The 20,383-nt window shown below is 30.1% G+C and overlaps 1 protein-coding gene across 1 annotated transcript in view; it reads left to right on the top strand.

Moving 5' to 3' along the window:
• Positions 1-13,555, top strand: part of LOC108723470 (putative fatty acyl-CoA reductase CG5065) — a 32,695-nt gene extending 19,140 nt beyond the window's left edge. The window contains exons 2-9 of the mRNA XM_018449267.1: positions 6,482-6,794; positions 7,642-7,890; positions 8,458-8,603; positions 8,706-8,815; positions 9,697-9,892; positions 10,383-10,634; positions 11,840-12,097; positions 12,622-13,555. Coding sequence (XP_018304769.1) covers positions 6,501-6,794; positions 7,642-7,890; positions 8,458-8,603; positions 8,706-8,815; positions 9,697-9,892; positions 10,383-10,634; positions 11,840-12,097; positions 12,622-12,730 — 1,614 coding nt within the window. The 5' untranslated portion in view covers positions 6,482-6,500 and the 3' untranslated portion in view covers positions 12,731-13,555. The remainder of the gene's footprint in view (positions 1-6,481; positions 6,795-7,641; positions 7,891-8,457; positions 8,604-8,705; positions 8,816-9,696; positions 9,893-10,382; positions 10,635-11,839; positions 12,098-12,621) is intronic.
• Positions 13,556-20,383: the final 6,828 nt, after the last annotated feature.

Here is a 20,383-nt window from a genome sequence, read left to right as displayed (position 1 = left end):
CTAAACACAATTAAACCACGTGTAGTAATTTCGCGAATTAAATTAAATTCTAATAATTTCGATGCTCAATCAGGCATCATGTTTCAAAGATGTTAATATGCTGAAAAAACTGTAATTAAACTTATTGCGAAAAATATTACCTCGGCCGGGAGTCGAACCCGGATCTCTTGTATTCCGTACGAGCGTCCTGAGCCATTAAACTACCGAGGCCTTAGTAATATTCTTCACAATAATCGGTATATATGTATAGGAAAATAACGTCATACTCGGGGCGACGAATAAACATAATATCATTTTTAGACCGTGTATATGAGAGACACACCGATAAATTAGAGCCTTCTGCGGTCGAAGTTAGATCTTAAAATACTTTAAATAATTCAATCTTGAATCACTAAATATATATATCACTATAATTATCTATAATCGCTGATTTTATTCAGCTGTACAAGTTAGTTTATTAACATAGAAAACTGGCTATCCGTATATTATGACTGTAGATTTATTGAACCAGTGAAGTTTTAGTTATTTTGGACAAATCTTTTTTTACCGCATATATAAATAACCAGTTCTAAAAAGGATCCCATTTGCTTACAATCGATTGTTTACAACATTGTTTGTCTACATCACTTTTGCCAACAGCACGTTTGCGTACAAACAAAAAGTTCAGAAACAAAGTCACATTTACCTACATGTATTATTGCCTACAGCTCAATTGCCTACATGTATTATTATCTACAGCTCGATTATCTACATGCATTAGGCTAAGTCCACAACTTTGCTTTACGAGGCCCTAAGTCGTAAGCTGTAAGATGTAAGTGACGATATATCGGCCACAGAACTTATGCTTTAAGGCCGTAAGAATAGAAAAGTTATAGACCAAGACTTATTGCCCGTACAGCTCGATTGCCTACATACTATTCTCTGCTTTAAAAACACAAATTCTTTGTTTTAAAACAAATTCTCTGATTTAAAACACAAATTCTCTGCTTTAAAAATACGAATTATTTTTTTACATAATTTAATCTTAATTTTATATTTGTGCGCAAAAGTGCTTGTAGGCAATTGTTTGGTAGGCAATAATACATATAAAGGTTTTGACTTCGTTTATGAAATTTTTATTTGTGCGCAAAAATGCTTGTAGAAAATTGAACTATTGGCAATGATTCATGTAAGCAATAATACGTGTAGGCAAATGTGACTTTGTTTCTGAAATTTTTATTTGTGCGCAAAAATACATTCATGTAAGCAATCGAGCTGTAGGCAATAATTTTTGTACGCAAACGAACTGTCAGCAAAAGTGATATAGGCAAACAATCCTATAGGTAAAAGGAGCTATCTCCCGGTCCTATAAGTATCGTGGCAAGTCGCGTCAGATGGGTTTCATGCGAAATCTTTTGTTCGATTGAAACGCAATAAAAACGATTCCCTCACGTTTCACGCAGTTCTGTCTTGCGTTAATGTTTTGTGCTTAACAAAACATTCCGTTTGCTCGTTTACGCTAATCATGGATGACGTGGCGGTGCAGCCACGCATGCATTACCGGTAAACACGGCTTAACCGACTTTGCATGCACTCCGGTACGTATCGGAAGGAGCTCTTGAAAAATCGCCTTGGCAAACATCGCTTTCCGGTGATGGACGATGGAATGTACATACTACGTAAATGTGTGTATACCGCCGCGCCGTTGACGAGAGCGTGAGCTGTGAGTCTTGTTCAAACGTTACGTACCGGGATTGGCTTCGAGGAACAGCGTCCTTCGTCGAGAGGATATTTACTTTTTCTTTACCTGGCGAAATATTTGGAAGACGACGTATCTTTCTAACTGGTTGCCCTCCACATAGGGGAGTGTATACGCAGCGGTATATTGCTATTTTCTTACTGTGAAAACGACTGTGCAACGTTTGCTTTTCCACACTAATAAAAGTACGCGTTTGGAGAACAAAGTATCGATAAGTTGTTGCATAAGAATTACACACAGAGGAAGACAATAAGATTTCCAACAAAGCGCAATGGAGTCTGCTGAATAAATTAAACTAACATCAAATATTTTGAACGCACGTCCTTGCGACTTGAATAGATATACTTTCGTTGGTTTGCACAGATCATCTTTAATATCATTAAAAAATGACGAAAACACATTGATCTCGAGTGCGTCGGATATCCTGAAAAATAAATTAAATTGGCATCCTGAACGAATCGATTATCTTTGCAACATGAATATGATTTGTTGCCTCGCACAGAGGCAATCTTATTCAGTATCTTCAAAAGATGACGAAAACATTCATTTCGAGCCATTAAATTCTTCCAAAATTAAATTGGTTAAATTTTACAATCAAAAATCAGCTGTCTTTGCAACATCATGACATGAATATGTTCGTTAATTCGCATAAATTATTTTTAATATTATCAAAAGATGACGAAAACATTAATTTCAAGCACGTTGAATCCTCCTAAATGAATTAAATTGACATTCTGTAATCGATATCCTGAACGAATCAGTTATCCTTGTTGTGATACGAATATAATTTTGTTGGTTTGCACTTCGTCTTATTATATTGACAGAATGACATTGATTTTGAAACAGAGATGGCTCATCAGGTTAAAAAGAAATCTGAACGCATTGAGAATATGTATCTATAATTTCTTTATGAATGAGAAATTATTTTATGTATCCTATCTTAAAATTTTTGAATAATATATAATGTCTAGTTGCTTCTATAAATTGAGCGAGATAACACAATATCTTTTGCATATGTACATATAGTGAATGCAAAAAGTATTTATTTGTACACAAAAGAAATCTTTTTAAAAAAACCTTATTAGAGAAAACCTTTTAGAACGTGCATATTAATTAACAAAGAATAAAAACAAAGAATAGATTATATACTTCTAAAAATTATTTTACCTAAAAAGATATGTAATAATTAAAATATAGAAAATAAGATAATATTATGACCAGTGTAGTGGTTCCAGTAATAATGGTTCCTTTTAATATCTCCGCTTAAGTGACGAATTCTAGTGATTACGTACGCCTACGGAATTATTTGTTCAGAAGCTCGCCATTACATCATGACGTTAAAATACGCAATAGTCAGCATTTACCATAACGCATTTTTATTTTCAAGCAGTTTGAAATGTTTTTAAGATATATTTTAGCATTTAATTATACATACTCCCTCATTTTTCATGAACTTGAGCATATTATTACATGAATATATGTATATTTGAGTGTGCTCTTTGTTATTTAATACTTTATTTGGCTGCATACATTTCGAATTATGCAAATGCAAATTAAACAATAGCATAGCATTTTGCTAATAATGTGGTCCCTTAAGCGTGCTGATTGCTGCCTCTCTTTTTAGAGATTTTCATATCAAAATAATAATGAATAAATCGAATGTAGCTTTCTACTGTCATCTATAGTTTATACAGGGTAAGCAGAGCTGGGTAATCATTTGCCAAATATAAAATACTTAAAAAAATGTATTTAAAATGTAAAATGTTTCTCGTTCGAATCCACTTTATATGTAAAATGGGTAAATAGATATTTTAAATAGTTTTCAAATACAGAATGGTTTTCCTTACATACATTTTAATATACATTTTTTTAAGTATTTTACATTTAGCATTTTAAATAGAATTACATTTTAAATGGCATTTTAAATGCAAAAATACCCAGCCCTGAGGGTAAGGTTATTAGTTAATTCTTTAAAAAGGATAATTCTTTAAAAAAAATTCAATTTTTATCCAGAACAATATCGAACAATAATAATAAAAAATATTTAATAATTATAATTGATTATAAAGATTATATTAAGAATGATCTTATTTCATTTCAGTACCGTTTTGTATGTTTTAATTTTAATTAAATGAAGTAATGACAATTATTCACAATTAAACTTTATGTACTAATTGCGTATCAATTTATCAAATACTTTATCCTTTTTGGAGGCATTACTACATCCTATAAAAATAATAAAAATAATTAGCGCATGATATCATAATATAAATAACGAAATCATAATTGATGATCCACATCTAGTGCTTTTACTCTACTCTAGACTTTTAATACTGAGTAACCGATATACGAAAGTACGTATACATCCGCATACATTCTACGGTGTTTTATGTTTTGTTCATTTTGTAAAATTGATTTTTTTAAACAAAAACAATTTTTTATATCTTTTTGTGGAAGGCCCATATTACCATCCCTGTTTCTCTTATAAACATATTAAAATCTGTAAATAATTTATTGCGAACAATATTACATCGGTCGGGAATGGAACCCAGATCTCTTGCATTCGATAAATTTAGCTTTTAAGGTTATACAGTTTCGCAAAGCTTTTTTGTTTATATTAGGACAGAATGTACTCATTATATAAAATTGCTAATTAACATTTTTTTTTACAAATTATATATAAATAAGACTTTTTTTTATAAAATCTCCCTTGTACGAATATTTTACATTCACTCTGTATAATATCCCAAGAGAAAGATTAATAAAGATATTGACAAAATAAAAAAATTCAAAGTGGTAGATTCAAGTCATCACGGATAAAATTTTAAACAATTATTTGATTATCATAAAACTTGATTTTAGAGAATTTTTGATTGCAAAGTAATATCAAGTCTCCAGTTTCGCTTTATTTGAAGTTCATTAATGCTACGTAAACAGTCAGTGTTTTGAGATGTGATGGTATTAATCATTTTAAACAAACATTCATATTTAACACGAACGTGTGTTCTATTCCAAAAGGTTTCCGAAGTTAAATATGTAATTACAAAATTACTGTTAAGAAAAAGATGCTCCATACTTTTTCTAATAATTTATTGTTCAAATGATACATTTTTTAAAATTTATAATAAATTTTAAAACATTCCACCGTTCAAATTATTTCTAGATCGAAAAGTGTTTAAACACAAATATCAGAGAAGAAAGTCATTTCTGATCAAAGCGAATCTATGTCCATATCAGACTGCGGATTGACGATTATGATTGACACTTACCCAGTCCTATTTCATTCACGACGCAGTTCATCGTGATTGACTAAAATAGAACCGGACAACCCCATCAATCGTAATCTTGAACTCATAGGTTTGATATAGACTTTAGGCCGGTATTCAAAATCAGTTTTTATATTTAAGACCATCTTAAGAAGAGCCCTAAAATGTCATGAATCAATTACAGAATTATATTAACATTCTAAAATATTAAGCGATCTTGAAATAAGAATGGACTATGAATACCGGTCTTGATGCTTACGATTAGTAATATTCATATGTGAATATATAAATACAAATCAGTTCTATAGATTGAGTGCCGATTCAATTTGTCATACTTGAAATTATAATTATAAACTAAAATAATAACCTCACAATTAAATTAATAACTCATCGATTTAATAACGCTATCAGCATTTTAAAAACCTAAAAATACAACTTGTTACGGGAAACATATTATATCTCAGCCGAAATTCGAATCCGGATTCGAACCTCTCAATTAATATTGTTTATCGCACGTCACCTAAAAAAACATTTCTTTTTTCAGATATGTATAATTTAGATTGTTATTGTGATTAATATCATCACGTGCCTCAGTAATCAAATTCGGAAGACGTTCGCACGGAATTCGAGAAGTTCCGGCTAAAGTGATATTTTTCGCATGTTACAGGTTTTTAAGATGCTAGTTAACATTATTATTAAATCGACGATCAATTAATTTATAGTGAGTGCAAAAAGTATTCGTACAGAAAAAAATTTCATGTTTTTCAAAAATTTTGAAAACTCTACTCAAGTTATTTTGATGTCTTACAATTAGAAATATACAAAATTTGATCAAAATAACTTAAAATTTATTTCTTGATAACTTGAAATTTTTTCCTTCAACTTTACGACGTCCATTTATCAACGATTCCTATTTATGAACACAATGTTTAGAAAATGTTGTGAGACTGTTTTGATGTGCACGCCGAAATCAAATTTTCAATCATGTTTTGAAGCATTTCTTATGGAATATTTCAGCATTTAACGACATAATCTCAAACATTTCCATTATAATTTTCTAAGAGTTTGTAAAATATTTAATCAGATGTTTGCCAGGTTTTCGCAACGTGTTTTCAAACAGTGCAACCATCAGTAAAATTCTTCATAAACAGTATAACAGTTGTGATAAAGCTTTTCATAAACAGGAATAATACAATCTCTCACCAATAATTTTCACCATGGTGCACGTATCCATCTGTCAACGTTAATGATGTTGATGATCGCGAATTCGCCTTGTCCACGTACAGGTGATAATGAGCGAGGCGAGACGCGACGCGATCGACGCAAACGCAAATCGACTAATCAATCAAGACAACTCACGAAAAAGGAAGTCATTTTTAAATTCGGCGCGTCGGTTCGTAATGCGCCAAACCGCGAATACGAATTGGATATAAAGTGAATTGAATCGATAGAAACAAATGTGGCTCCTTCATTGCAGGTGCAAACCCGTAGAAGAGATGGTGGAGGTGCTCTTGGATCGAATCGACGGCCAGGAGGTAACCATCGTTGAGTCGGATTGCATACCAGAATCGCCAACGGAAAATTCACCGGTCAACGAGAAACTATCGCCGATTCAAGAATTTTACTATGGCCAAAGTATTTTCATCACTGGCGGTACCGGTTTCATGGGTAAGCTGCTCATCGAAAAGCTGCTCAGAACATGTCCTGGAGTAACGTCGATTTACCTACTGGTACGTCCGAAGAAAGGCAAGGACGTACACCAGCGTACCGAAGAAATCTTTGACGACACGGTGAGCCTTTAGATTATTTTAGAAACAAGCGGATCCTGTCCTTAACGTATTTAATAAATTTTTTAATACATAGTTACATTTTGAATCGTCTAAATTTTGTCTTGATAAACAGATAATTTTTATCGTTTAAATCCGTAATGTTAAAATATCACAATTTGAGAAATAAATCAAACATCTTTATTGTCTACATTCCGTTATAAATTTCCACGTATAATACGTGCGTCATCGATGAACACCAAATACTTTGGCATCAGCGTTTTATTTATCTTCGAAACTAGAAGATTATTTCTTTCACACTCAAAAAAAAATCTGCCGAGCGGGAAATTCCTCTTAGTATTTCCTCTAAACAAAAAATCTTACATTAATCAGCTGCGTGTATTTATGACATGTATTCATCTATAAAAATGAGGACACATGAGCTACGATCAAAAATAAATTCCTTTATAGAAAATTCTATTATAATAACTCGAACAGCCTTTTGAAATAAGAGAATATACAAAATACTAGTGGCACGCTTATTTGTTAGAAGTTTGTCATTTACGTACTACCGTAGTATGCGTGCATGTCAGTACATGCAAAACATTCTTCTAGTATTGAAAGGATTGCAATGATCTTAAATCCAGTACATTATGGTTATACGAAATTCTTTTATTTTGTAGAGTATCCTCTTGAGGTCATATATAAATGGAAAATCCTCTGACATTAACACGGAACCGCTAAATGAATATTTTTTTTGGGTGCAATAATTAACTTTTTTATTATCTTATTTGAATCGATATTAATGAAATAATGACACCTGACTTTCTAAATTTAATTGATGGATTGACTATTACTTCAATTTACGCAGGTATTTTCAAAACTTAGAGACGAACAGCCCAAGTTCCGACATCAAATCGTTGCTATAGCGGGAGACTGCAGTCAATCGAATCTCGGAATATCTGCACAAGATCGGGCCACTCTTATCCGGGAAGTTTCGATTGTTTTCCACGTCGCAGCTACGGTCAGATTCGACGAGAAATTGAAATTAGCAGTGCCTATTAACGTCAGAAGTACAAGAGACGTTGTAAATCTCTGCAAGGAGATCACGAACTTGAAGGTATCATAAGGCCTAGATATTCAAGAAAAGAAAAATTATAATGAAATATTTTATTATTCGTCCAATTGACTTACTTTAAAACAATATTTCCGTTTAATTCAAATAACAATCTGATGAAAACTTTTCTTATAATTCTCATATAATTTTTCAGAATTTCTATATATAATTCGAAATTTTTCAGAATGTATAATTTCTGTATAAAGTTTCTAAATAATATCTTAGATTTTTTATACAAATTGGAATATCTTTCAGATGTGCGCGCGCGTGTGTGTGTGAATTCTATATACATAATTTTGAAACAAAATATTTTAAAATTTCTTAGAATTCTCCTTTCATAATTCCCAAAGAAAACTTTGAAAATCTGTAGAAATGTGAGATATTTTTTCAAGAGAAAATCTTTATAAATTTAAAATATTAAATATTTTTTTAAATATTATGAAATATTATTAAAATTTTTCACTAGAGCAGAATCAGTTATTATTGGTTGTGTTTTCTTGATATATCGCATGCATTTATGATAGATCATACCTATTTTTGTAAACGACGCCATTTAATGCAATTTTCCAGTCTTTTATACACGTATCAACTGCATATGCAAATTGTCCACAAAGTGTAATCGAGGAAAAGTTTTATGACCCGCCAATGGATTCCGATAAACTAATTGCGTTAATTGAATGCATTGAAGATAAATTGGCTGAAGACATCACTCCGCAGTAAGTGAAATGTTTTCGATTGAATTCTCCTTTTTCGATTGAATTCTTTTAGTGTACACGGAGAGAGAACGAAAAGAAAACTTCATATTCTGAACTTTATAGATTATTAGGAAAATGGCCTAATACCTATACTTTCACGAAAGCAGTTGCCGAGAATGTGATCAGGAAGCAAACTGGTGATTTGCCGGTCGGCATTTTTCGTCCTGCTATTGGTATATACATATACATAATTTATTATTTTTAATTAAATAAGAGAAACTGTACAAATTCACACAGAAGTACATTTAAATTTTAAACACTAACTTTCATTTTGGTCGAATATAGGATTTCTCTAATTTAATTAGATTTATTCTCATCGGTCTAAATTCATATCATAATTGTTTATTATTTTTATTCATAATAACATTCAAAATTAATAATATTCAATAGATAAAATATCATTATATCATTATATATTAATATTATATTTTAGTATGTAATATATAAATCAAAATATAATAAGAGCTCTTGGTTTCTTCCAAAAAGATTTTTTAAAAGAAATTCATAAGAAATTTTTTCGGAAAAAGAATCGTTTTCAAGATACTACATTATTATAATAATAGAGATATAATTATAAAATAGTATTAATAATTTATTCGTCGAGGCGTCGAGTGGCTTGCCGCTCGGTGCGATTGACTCGCGATCTGTAAATCCGGGTTCAATCCCACCTGCGGCCACGGACGCGATTTTTCACATTTAAGGAACTGAAAATGACTCCATCTGGTTATTAAAAGATCTTTGAGCACCAGCGCTGTTCGGATCCGGCGTTAAACTTTATAGATCTTATATATCAGTGGATATATGTACATACACTCGCCAACACGCATAGCAAGCGTGGCGTTTAGTGCCAAATTTCTTTCTTCCAAAAACCATGTATAATGGAAAAGGTTGGAAAAGACTGATATCCAGGAGTGGATGATCAATCAGGCTAATGATGATTAATAATATTATATAATAATAATATAACACAAAATTATATCCGCAACAATAAATTTAACTGAAAATTGCATAATACTGTCTAAACTGTACAGGTAATTTGATATTTTATTTCTAGTGATCTCAACGTATCAGGAACCGACACGAGGTTGGATCGACAATTTGTACGGTCCAACAGGAGTTGCTGCGGGTGCTGGAACTGGATTGCTGCGATCGATTCATTGTGATGGCTCGATACACGCAAACGTGGTCCCTGCCGATTTAGCAGTCAATGCTTTAATTGCATGTGCATGGGACGTAGCGAATGATCAAAGGTGTTCATTATCATTTTTTAATTTTTGCCTGCATCACGTGCAGTTTGATGTTAGAATAACTATATATATATAGTTATATTATATATATAATATATATGTATATTATATATTATATATATACATATATAAATCGTCTAAAGGCTTTAAATAATAAATTTATATGTGTTAAATTGAAGTTTTTTATATTAATGTCAAGTGTCGCATATCTAAAAAAAAAGTATACCATAATTATATGTATATATGGTATATAATATATATAATATATATATAAAATATTACGACATACTTTTTTTTAAATACGCGATACTTGACATTATTAATATGAAAAACTTTAATTTGATACATAAATTTATTATTTAAAGCGTTTATTTATAATCCACATCATACTTCACAGGATAGAATCTTATTTATGACGTTGTAATAGCTACAAAATTTGAAAGATTTAGCAGCACTATAAATATGAATATATAATTGCTGCATCATTTTTCAGAATAAACAATAAATCGCGTAGTGACATCCCAATTTATAATTATGTGTCTACGGACAATCCGATAACTTATGATGATCTAAAGAATATGTCATCAAAGTATGGTCTCGAAATTCCCTCGAGCAGGGCGGTTTGGTACTATAGCTTCAGAAACAATAAACACAGGATAATTCATCTTTTTTTCGTATATTTTTGGCACCTACTTCCAGCTTTACTGGTTGATACCGCAACTGTCTGCATAGGAAGACAACCGAGGTAAGGATAAAAAGAATTAGGTAATATATTATAAAAGTTAGAAAGAGAGAGAGAGAGAGAGAGAGAAAGAGAATAATTGAATACATAAAATGAATTTTTCATTTTATGTATCCAAAGTAAGAGGAAAGTCGTAAATTAAAATAGCATTAATATTAAAGAACAAATTTCATTTATTAATTTAAAAAACCTATAAAATATTTTTTTTAATAATAGTTTTTAAATTAAAAAATATACAATTAAACAATTTAAAACAATTTTTAGCGATTGAAGATGATCACATAAAAGAGTGAGTTGCTTTTGAATTTTTTGCTTTTATGATTTCACATTTATGCGCAGAGCCGGGATGGTTTAATAACTAATACGTAGTGCTTCGTAATGTCGTTATACTTTTATTAGACAAGTAACGACTAAGCACTGTGCATTACTTATTACAAAACAGTTCAAGTTTAAAGTCTTGTGCATAAAAAAAATAATTGCAACATGCGGGGATTATGCGCACTCCTGAGACATCATAGTTTACATTAGCATTAGTGATCACCAACGATAAACATTGTTTACTACCCTCATGACCTAATGGCAAGATAACCATGATCCACGCATCACGTATGCAAGACTTGCGTATTGATAGTAATCTCAATAAGAACATAACTATAGAATGCTGCGGTATTCTTATAAGCGAACAAATTTTAGATGAAGGAATTAATTAGATTTTTAATGTGAATGCGTTTTCATACCAGATTTAATTTTACCATTAACATGGTAATTTGTCAGGTCGAAACATTTGTTTATAGATTATATGAAATTGTTTTGTGGCTCCTTATTGTTTTATCTGATTTTTAATCATTTGAGCCATTTCTTTCTCTTCATATATTTTTAATTATTAAAACTTCTTTTATATGGAGCTGCTTTACCGAAATAGTTAAAAATATTTTTCCCCTGCTACCTCTAAACTTGGATGATTTGGTTAAAGAATAATCATGAATTAATTTTGAAACATTTAAAATAGAAGCCAATTCTATATTTGCAGCATCAAGTAGACCGTAAACCAAAATCACCATTAGTAACGAATTAAAATATGCAAGAAATTATATTGCCATTTTTGCGTCCCATCAAAATTTTTGCATGAGGCAAATGCCTCGCTCGCCATACCTTTATTCCGACGTTGTTTATGCAGATCACTATTTAACACAGATTGTGTATTAAAGGTTACTTAAAGTTTATAAGAAGATACACAAATTTATGGATGTGCTGAACTACTTCGCCACGCAAGAATGGAAATTTACCAATGATCGATTACACGCGCTGATAGGGAAACTCACATTCAAAGATCGTGAAAAGTTCTATTGCGATATGCGAGATGTCGATTGGAATATTTACTTCGAGACTTATATTCGCGGAATAAGGGTGTATCTCATTAAGGATCCCCTAGATACTTTACCGCAGGCACGCATCAAATGGCAAAGGTACGAAGTTTTCAATTATCTTTGGAAAACATCCTTTATAGTCCACTTTTCTAATCCTATGTTTTTATAACAAACTGAAAATTTTCATTTAACTTCTTGTCTGCTTTAATTCTTAACATTCAATTACTGAAACATTTGTTTATGTAATTTTTAAAAATTACCTTGTAGAAATATCGTATATATATGTTTGATAAATTTAATTTATCTTTGACAAATAAATTACATATTAAAATGTATAGTAGTTATATTTTTATTCAATTTTCTTTGCTACTTTGTCATATCTTATATTTCAAATTTCCTTTAGTTTATTAAAAAAAAGTAGAGCTTAAATCAACATATTTTCCAAGCCAATACTCTAATATGCTTTTATTCTTTGTTCTTTATTCTTTTTATAAAATATACTTAAAATCGAAAATGTTATATTTTAGTTAGATTGTGAATTAAATTTACATTAGAACTATATATCTAATTTCATTATTTAGTTACAAAAACAACAAACAGATAAGAAACAACTCTTATTATAGATTATACTGGAGTCATCAAGTACTGAAACTCATACTGGCCTACATTGCCATGAGGTTCTGCTGGACGACTATATCCACGCTCTTGGATTTTTTTTATCCAAAAGTGTGACAGGAATGATAGGAATGAGACCGCGGAAATCCAGGACACACGTCTTGGAGATGTAGAACCGAACGGTGGAGGGTGATATCTTGTGTTTTTAAGAGGCGTGACTGGACTCTCAGAGAAGCGTGAAACTTTCGTCAGAAAGGTATGGAAGAATTAGCAGAGAAGCATGTCGCAAGCCTATATACAGAACAGGCTAAGTATTGTGAAACGAAAATGTAATGTATGAGCGACATGTGATAGGGAGAGCGTAGAACAGCAGCAATTTGATCGTATTCTCGTCTCCAATGATCTTCACACAGATAAAACTGTTCGTAAAAATAAGACGTTATCTTACGTTCAAAGTAGGCTTGTTAGATGTTATCTGAGAGAAGAGTTTAACCCTTTCGATACTAACGACGACTATAGTCGTCTAGCGTTGAACGCTCGCTATATACTAATGACGACTATAGTCGTCTAGCGTTGAACGCTCGCTGTGCACTAATGACGACTTTAGCTTAACAATTTTTTAAGTGTTATTACTATAAAACATGTTAAAGTATTATTCCTTTCCAACAATACTTTACATTACGCAGTAAAATTTAATTGCTATGCTCCTTCTCCGATGAAGTGACGTTCGTGTCACAGTTGTCCCGTACAGTGACAGCGTACTCGAGATTTTCGACTGTCCGTACAGCGGAGACATACCTAGTGACGAAAAATAAAGCCGTATCGAAAAGGTTAACTTGGCCGGTGCGCGGCGCGTTTCGCAAGACGCATTAGATTTAATTTTCAATATTATAAGACGCGACGGTATAGAATATTATATCGCTTATTTGTTACAACAACATAACTCGAAAACCAAAGTTTTCTAAAAAATAAGTTTTAATGTTCTGAATCATTAAAACATTATATTAATTTTAAAATGCAATTTTGATAATCAATAAATTCAGGACGAGAGTAAATGCAGTAATTGGAGCGTGATATTTCTTTTACAATTTTAATGTTTATCTTCTTATACATCAGATTCGGAGATTCCATTCGTAGATTCGTACATTTCGACTCGGTTTAGAGTCATCTTCAATGAAATTTAATTGAACATAATGTGTGTGAGTATATAATAAAGAGACTGAATGTTAAAACCAAAAATAGCACGTCAGTAACAATTATATAAACAAAGAAAACTAAAAAACTAAAAAACATAAATATTCCGCAAACATACTAGGCTTCTCTCTCTCCAAGAATAAACATAATCATTTTCGTAAATTATTTAAAATTGAAAGATATGCGTGATATAAATAATCTGTATTTGTTTGCATATTAAGATTATTAGTTTGAATCCGAATGTGGAAGTTTCGGATATCAATCTCCTTCCTAAAAAAATGTTCTTGATCTTGATATTCTCCCAGTCAAATTCATATTTTAGTGATATTCTGTAATCTGTAATTATACCAATTTAGTATCTGTGGTGCTATTAATGTGGCGACGGTTTTTGGATTCTTATTTTTAGTAGTCTGCCTGTTTGCCCTAAATAAGATGCATTGTAATCCTTGCACTCAATAGAGTGCATAAATAAATTCAGTTGTTTTATCAAAACACACAAAGACATTCTCCCTAAAGAATATAATAAAAACGCAGTATATATATTTTATATATATTTTATATATTACGTTTTTATTATATTCTTTAGGGAGAATGTCTTTGTGTGTTTTGATAAAACAACTGAGTTTATTTAAATTATAAAAAGTTTCAGGTTCAAATTTTTTGTAATATCCTTAAATTTATCAGAAATTGAAGGGATGTAGGGCAATAAAAACCATGATGTAGGGGTTTCTTTTTTATGTAAATCCATGGATAATTGTTGTGCCTTTGTCTTTTCATTAAATAGAGTTTTGAATCTTGAATTTATAGTTTGAAAAATGAACTTAAGTGGATAGTTATTTTTTTTTTCAAGTAAAGTATTTATAATAAATCTAAAATTCTTATCATGATATTTAGAATGAGACAATAAAAAAACCTCTGTCCACCATTCCCATGATAATGCCTCTTTTTTATGATAATGGATGTGTAGATAAAAAATTTTGATAATAATTGATATAGAGGAATAAAGGAATATTCTTTTAAAGTATATTCTTTCTTTTTTTTTCTTCATATTTTCATTCTTTTTCTTCAAGAAACTCAAAGATAGCAATTTCAACAAAGTCTCAAAGACCGCAATGTGAATACACAATAAGTAATGAAAAAGCTGTAAATAATTTATTGCGAAAAATATATAATTTTTTACTTATATTGTTATTATAGCAAATAAGCAATATATAGAGCGTTAAGTTCAAATTTACAATATATGAGCCGTTTATTTTGAAAGTGGCCTAAGTCCATTTGTCAATTTTTTGTTGTTGACTGTACTAGCGTGTACAACTTGAAGTTAGCTGTCATAAACAACATTTTGCGGTTAAGTATATTCAGAGTATACGATAATTTCTGACACATAAATTTTCGCAATTATTTCAATAATTAAAAACATTACTTTGAAAGTGGCCTAAGTCCAATCTATTATAATGTGGAAATCATAGACCACAAATTTTTAGTATTAGGACATTCATTTTTACCGAATGATAGAGATTTTGGCGTCGTAGAAATGTCATTAAAGAAAAATAATTTACTGTTTGTCCCCCAAGATTATTATAATGTTATCAAAAAGTGCCGGAAAGGTAATAACTTTATTCTAAATGAAATGAAACAAGAGGATTTCATATCAACAAGATTTTTGGAGGACGCAGTTTTTAAAAGGGTAAAGAATTCTAACGGAGAAACAATAAATTGGTTAAAAATATGCTGGATGCGTTTTTTGAGAAATGAACCATATAAAATTTTCTATAAGATATCAATGGATGAGAATGCAGAGTTTAAAATCCTGGATTTATTACCACGTCGGGGTAGACCAAGAAAATTCGAAAATATTGTATTGACACCACTTTATAAAAATATAAGACAAATTTCAACAGCGAAATACAAGGACATGATGGACTTACTACGATATATACTACCGGAGCACCATGACTTCTTCAAATCCCTCCCGCATACACAAAATGTAGATGAGCAGTAAATTGTTATGTAATTTATATAGTTAGAAGATTTCCTGAATTGCATAAATTGTGTTTTTGAAGTGTTGTAAAGAAATAATATAAAATAAATTGAGTATTGTTTTTTCAATTTGAAGCATTTTAAATTGTCGAATGGACTTGGGCTCTTTCAAATTTTATAACAAATCTAGTTGTTAATTTTGAAAGTGGCTTAACTCCATTTGTAGTAAGAAAACACATATTATTCACTTAATAATTGCTATTATTTTAATAGGAATTGTAAATTTAACTCTCTTAGATACACTTAAGCAGTGTGACATGTTGGTATCCTATACGTATATTTTTAATTTTATTGAAACGCAAACTCTTAAATATCTCAATTTAAAGATAAATGGACTTAGGTCACTTTCAAAATAAACGGCTCATATATAAATAAACAATTTAGCATAATATATAAGTATGATTCCAGAGAGTTCGGTTTGAGGTATGCGTATTATGGCTTAAATCATGGAACATAAATGATCCATGAGTCTAATATGTTATTCTGGTCGAATTAGTTAACATCTATGTCTTATGGTATATATTGATAATGTATTAAATAAAATTATCATAGTCGATAGCGCTATGGCAATTGAATAATATTTGAAAGTGATAGCGTTCAAAACAAAAATTCATATCTAAAAAAACTTTTCTCATGTATCCTTTCACCTATCTTGATAAATTAATGAAAATTATATATAATTAATAAAAATATTTTAAAACAAAATATTTTAATATCCTAAAAGCATAAAAAATTTGAAGATATAAATATTTTAACGTTTAAATCTTATACGCAAAATGGACGATAAATCAGTCTTTTGCTTATCTAAGGTCCGATTGCGCCAACATTACTTCTGCGAGAAGGTTTAAAACTTTTTCTTTTTTTAAAATCGAGAAAAAAACAGAAAGGAAGAGAGTTTTAAACCTTGCTTAAATTTAAAGTAATATTGGTGCATTCGGATCTAAACTAACTAAAGTTTAATTTCTCCGTACATTTGATTCTCACTAACTTTACGTCAGTTTTTATTTCGACAAAATATTAAAGTACAAACAGATGTTTTTCGCGACGGCCAGAAGAATTATTACCAGAGAGAATTATTAGAAGCGAAAATTAGTTAAAATCGAGGTGCAAACTTCTTATGGCTTTACACAATTCGATTAAACTCATGAGCATGCTCAACCTGTCATCACTCGTACTTATCTTACGAATCAGCATTTCGGTGTGTGCACAATGATCGTTTCAACAAATATAAAGTAAGAGATGACGAGTATGCATGACTGTTTCGCGAGAAGATAAAAAGAGAAACATACTTTATGCTTGATAGTTTATATACTTGATAACACAGTTCAACAAAAGAAAACACCAAAACGAGACTAGTCATTTCCCATAATTTTTTAGACGCTGAAACCAAATCTGGTTATACAATTACTATATGACACAATTTTGAGAAATTTACAATTAAAGTTGCAAAAAGGGCTATTTTCATGTATTTCCTGATTCATAGCTTTTCCGCAATAGACTCTGTGTTTAACAATAAATAACTTGTTAACCATAACGGACACAAAAAATTCCTTTTGAGGGTTGAAAATCCTAATAACATACTAAATTTTGATTGCAAGAAAACTTCTTCAGCACGTAGCATTTCGTAGTTATAATATGACAAAATATGTGAAAATAATCCTTTTTTGTAACTTTAAACCGCAAATTTCTCAAAATTGTAACGTGATAGAGTAATTCTACAACCAGATTCAAATTCAGCATCCAAAAAACTGCGGGAAATAACTAGTCTCGTTTTGATGTTAGAAAAAAAAGTTATTTTTTGTTGAATTGTGTAATCGTACTTTGTTTTTACTGTTAGATGTGCGCATGATCTACGATTGAACCAAAGGCCTCTCAATGAGAGAAAGCGTATTTTGTTGAAAATTGCGGCAAATGAAACGTGTGTATGTATACATGCCCGTGCGTATGGCATGCGCGGGTATATATAGCGATGCATAGTGAACAAATCGAGATGCGACGGCTATTTAAATATTAATCCGTTGCAAACAAATGCAAGTCTTTAACTCAGATGTTAATCAGAAAGCTTTAAGGTCCTATTTCGTAATCCTTAACAATATATATTAAATTATTGAATTATTGTCGCAAAACTTTTCTTATTCAAAAGAGAAGCCAAGATATATGTATATATATCTTATTTGCAAAAGAGGAGCCGATATATATACACAGGCTGTCTAAAAAGAAGAAAGAAGAAAGTGTATGTGTGTGTGTGTATATATATATATATATATATACGCATATATATATCTCTTATTTTTTCATTAAACGCTGGCTTTACAATGCGTAATGTAGAATATTTTTTATTTCGGATTAAAGGCTTCATTTTGTTACGTGTAAGAATTGATAAAGACCAAGTAAAGGTCGAAAACGTTATTCTTTGTATTAGTAAATTAATTAATAAAAAAAATTTTTTACATTGACACCAGTATTGCTCTTTTCTGGTTGTTTTATTTTTAAACTGCTTTGCAAAAAAGGAACAGCTATATATACAGGGTGCCTCGAAATTCAAAGGTAATATTATTGCAGAATAAAATTTCATGAAAAATTAAGTAATAAAATTGTACGCCATTTTTTCCGTAAAGTAGTTTTTTATGTATAAACTTTAAAGTTTGACTAATCATAAACATTGATTAAAGAGTCATCTGTCCATGTGCGTACCGCGGTAATGTTTTATTTAGTATCTAATCCATTGCACACACATGACATATGACGACTTTTTAACGCTTATCATTAGTCAAACTTTAAACGTTCATACTTAAAAAATTACTTCACTGAGAAAAAATGGCTTACACTTTTATTATACTTAATTTTTCACGAAGTTTCAAGCTGCAATGATATTACTCTCAAATTTCGGAATACCTTATATATATATTTAGTAAATAAACATATCATTAAAATATAAAACTTTGATGTGCCGGCTATAAACAAAAAGACAAAAATAAACAAACGTTTCGATCCCTATTGGATCATTATTAATGTTAAATTAGATTATTACAATAATATATAAAATTAAAAATTATACTTCGCTCTCTCTCGCAGTATTAACGCTGTCATAATTTCAACTACGTTTGCAGTAAATGTAGAATGTGGTATCGATAACATTATGTTTTTCTGGTTATGTATATAATAGAACGCATAATTATTGTTTCTGTTAAAAAAACAATTATAAGTAATATAAACTATGTGATAGAGCTGAGTAATATAATATAATAAGAAATATAAACTAAATTACAATTAATAAACGTTGTAAGATATACAATCCTACTTTATATATATTTAAAATAATTTAGTAGCAGCTAAATTGAAAATGAATAAATATCTTAAAATGTGGATCTTAATATAAAATATATTTCAAGAGTAAACAGTCTATTATTAGACAATGCGAAGAGAATGAAAAATAGTGTCATTTCTCGTCTGTGTTCTGAGACAATATAAAATCGACATTCAAAGCAAGAAGTGGTAAAATAGAAGGAAAAGAGAGCATAAAAAAGGGAAAAATAAAATAGAAGAAAAAGAAAGGAGAGAGGGAATGTAAAAAGAAAGAGAAGGAAGGTAATTATGAAGGAGAGAGAGAGATTGTATAATTTATAAGTAAAATTCTGGTAACGAATCTGTTTCATTTTGTTTATTGAGAGATCTTGTTTTTGTCTTTTAATATGGATCATTTCAGATACCAATCTTTTATTGTATGAAGATTCACTATCGATTTTTGATCAGGAATAGCGCTATATGATTTGTGAGCGGACTTCAAAAAACACCCTATGTAATTTTCTTATTCCTTCTGGCAAAAATTTTTCTTACAATTAGAGAATTCTTCATACAATTTTTCAAAATTTCTATATAAATTTTAGAATTTCTGTATGATTTTATAACTTTTTACAAAATTTCTTATATTTTTTATACAAATTGGAATACTTTTTAGAAATGTTAAAAAAGTCTATATATTTCTACATTTTATATACATATATGTAAATTCTGAAATATATTCTAAAATTTCTCATTTTATAATTTTTAGAAAAATTTATAAAATCTGAGAAAGTTCAAGATATTTTTTCATAAATTTTCATAAATTTAAAATAAATATGGTAAATATTTAAAAATATTGTGAAATATTATAAAAATTTTTTCATCAAAACAATAACCCTACGCCGACTTTGTCGTAAATTCAATAACTGTTAGAGTGATGCTGAGCGACAATTTTATGACTATTTTATAACTATTTTATTGTTAATGAATAACAATTATCATTTATAAAAAAAGGAAAAAGTGTTGTAATAAAAATCGTTCAATAATAATGTCATTTAAGGATTACAGAATAAGACCCTTAAATTTCAAAGCGCCACAATGACCGTCAATTTATCTGTAGAACGAAATTTTTATCGATGAAATGAACAAAGTTTATAAATAAATAAACGAATCGAACATTCAATTCTGTCGGAGAATAGTACTAGATAATTAGTTTACACTCTCACGTTCCTCGACATCATTGAATCGAAGAGC

This window comes from Mycetomoellerius zeteki, unplaced genomic scaffold (assembly GCF_001594055.1).
Source record: "Mycetomoellerius zeteki isolate Tzet28-1 unplaced genomic scaffold, Tzet1.0 scaffold241, whole genome shotgun sequence".
Classification (NCBI taxonomy): Eukaryota; Metazoa; Arthropoda; class Insecta; order Hymenoptera; family Formicidae; genus Mycetomoellerius; species Mycetomoellerius zeteki.
The sequence above is the reverse complement of the archived record's forward strand: the minus strand, read 5'-3'. Positions and strand labels throughout refer to the sequence as shown.